At 49.1% G+C, this 2,500-nt stretch overlaps 1 protein-coding gene across 1 annotated transcript in view; it reads left to right on the forward strand.

Annotated features, from left to right (window-relative positions):
* Window positions 1-1,234, forward strand: part of brpf3a (bromodomain and PHD finger containing, 3a) — a 14,018-nt gene extending 12,784 nt beyond the window's left edge. The window contains exon 15 of the mRNA XM_080846795.1: window positions 52-1,234. Within this exon, the coding sequence (XP_080702921.1) occupies window positions 52-235 (184 nt within the window). The 3' untranslated portion in view covers window positions 236-1,234. The remainder of the gene's footprint in view (window positions 1-51) is intronic.
* The last annotated feature ends 1,266 nt before the right edge of the window (window positions 1,235-2,500 follow it).

Consider the following 2,500-nt stretch of genomic DNA (forward strand, 5'->3'; position numbering starts at 1 on the left):
ATGTGTGTGTGTGTGTGTGTGTCTGTGCGTGTGCGTGTGTCATGCCTACAGGCAGTGGCTGCCGCTGGACAAGCTGACCCGTCTGGGTCTGGACGACGCGGTGGACAAGCTGCGTCTGGTGGAGGGCAAGAAGCCCAACGTCCGCAAGTCTGTGCACACGGCCTACAGCCGCGCCATCACCCACCTCAGCCACGTCAGGGGCAGCGCCAACTTCACCCCCTCCAGCTTCATCTAGCGCCCGCCCGCCAGCCCGCCTGTGCCAAGGCCCCAGGGTCCTGCCACCCCACACACTCACGGGCGCCATCCCGTCACTGTTCGCCTGACGGAGCGAAGCCACTTATCTGCTGGTCAACTAGTGTGTGTGTGTGTGTGTGTGTGTGTGTGTGTGTATCACTGTCCCAAAATGGTGAATATACCATGGGTGTGTGTATGAGTTAACCACTGGCCCAGGTTCAGTGTGTGTGTGTGTGTGTGTGTGTGTGTGTGTGTGTGTGTAGGTTGGGTGAGTGTTATCTGCATCTTCAGAAAAGGTGTGTGTGTAAACAGCATCCATACTTCTCTAGAGTGTCCGATCACAGAGATGGAGCTGTTCTGGAGTGGTTCTGGAGCGGTTCTGTGTGGAATCTAGATGTGAGTGACTCGCAGGCAGTGAGAAACACTGACCCACCGCAGAACTGGGTCCACTGGACACTTTGGAAGAAAGAACGAACGAACTAACTAACTAACTAACGAACAAATGAACGAATAAATAAGCTAAAGGACCCAAACCACCGATGACCGAGCAGCTGGAGAGTCTTAAAGAAGGTTCCAGAAGAAGAGGCGGAGCCACTTTGTGGTACATCTGTTTTAAAAGACTTTTAACTGACCCGTCACGGAACGCCAGGTGTACATATTATTTTCTTTTAATTTATGGGCCGACTTCCGAGCGTGTTTTAGATTGTATCTGTTCTTGAAATACTGCAGTTCTTCTGCCATCTTGTTTGTCTTCACGGAAATTACGTTTTCTTACATTGTTTCTTTTTTATTAGTATGGATCGTACATGAACTGCTGTGCTTGTGGTAAGTTATGTTGACACAAAGTGTCACTCGTGAATGTTCACAACAATTATTCAGCTCTTAAACTGCAGGTGGACCTCCCCTTAAAGGTGGAGTCAGTGACTTTACTGCAGGGGAACCCCCCCTTAAAGGTGGAGTCAGTAACTTTAATGCAGGGGAATGTTCCCTTAAAGGTGGACTCAGGTGGAGTTTACCTTAAAGCTAGCATCAGTAACTTTACTGCAGGGGGTTGTCCTCTTAAATTAGTGACTTTGACGGAAACAAAAGGTTTTACCCCCCCCCACCCCCCCCCCCACCCCCCCGCCCGTAATCTGCCCATGTGCTGCCGTGGCAGAGATGTGATTGGTTGCCACATGTTAGTGGTCCATAACTATGTTTGTTATTAAAAAGGCTGTTGTTTGGCTCTTAGACCACTCACTCCACCGAAGCCTTCTGAAACGTGCATCCTGGGTCGCCATGGCGCCACGATTCTTGCACTGAAATGTCTGAGTCTACATGAGCGTACCGGAGCGTACCTGAGTCTACCTGAGTCTGAGCGCGTCTGTTCATACATGATGTGTAATCTGAGCAGCAGGAGGCTTCAATCCTGACATCATCCCCTCGACAGGAAGAGATTGGTGACGTCGCAAACTATGACTGGAGTTTTTTGAAGTTTCTGTGGGCGTGTAAGAGTGTATTTCTATATAGTATATGAAAGTTCTGCATGTACCCAGAGAAATCAGCACTTGTAAATGTGTATTTTTAAACAAGTGTAAATGAAGTAATGAACCCTGTACAATTGTATTAGTATTTATAGTGAGTGGCCCCTGATATACGGTGTGGTGTTATTTAAGAGAGACGAGTAGAGAGATGGAAGCAGTCTGTGAAGTTTTGTAAGGTTTGAAGCAGTGGAGCACTGCCCTTAGTGAGACTGGCCCCTACACACACACACACACACACAGATACTGCCCTTAGTGAGACTGGCCCCTCCAGAGACACAGAGACTGTCCCTTACAGACACACACACACACAGAGACCGCCCTTAGTGAGAATGTCCCCTACAGATACAAAGGCCGTCCCCTACAGACAAACAGAGACAGTGGGACACACACACACACACACACACACACACCCCTAGACACACAGAGGCCACACGGAGCTCAGGACTCCGCTGCTGTGGCTTGAGGAAGACAAACACACAAACATGAGACCTCTGGAGCAGTATACATCACACACACACACACACACACACAAACACACACACACACACACACACACCCACACACACACCCCCCTCTGGAGCAGTATTCATCACACGGGAAATAAAGCAGCTTTGTGGGGCTTACTTTCAACTAAAGTGTGTGTGCTGTTTCAGTGTGTGTCCAAGTAAGGTGTGTGTGTGCTGAATCAGTGTGTGTCCAAGTAAGGTGTGTGTGTGCTGAATCAGTGTGTGTCCAAGTAAAGT

Source organism: Sprattus sprattus, assembly GCF_963457725.1.
Source record: "Sprattus sprattus genome assembly, chromosome: 10".
In the NCBI taxonomy this organism is placed as follows: domain Eukaryota; kingdom Metazoa; phylum Chordata; class Actinopteri; order Clupeiformes; family Clupeidae; genus Sprattus; species Sprattus sprattus.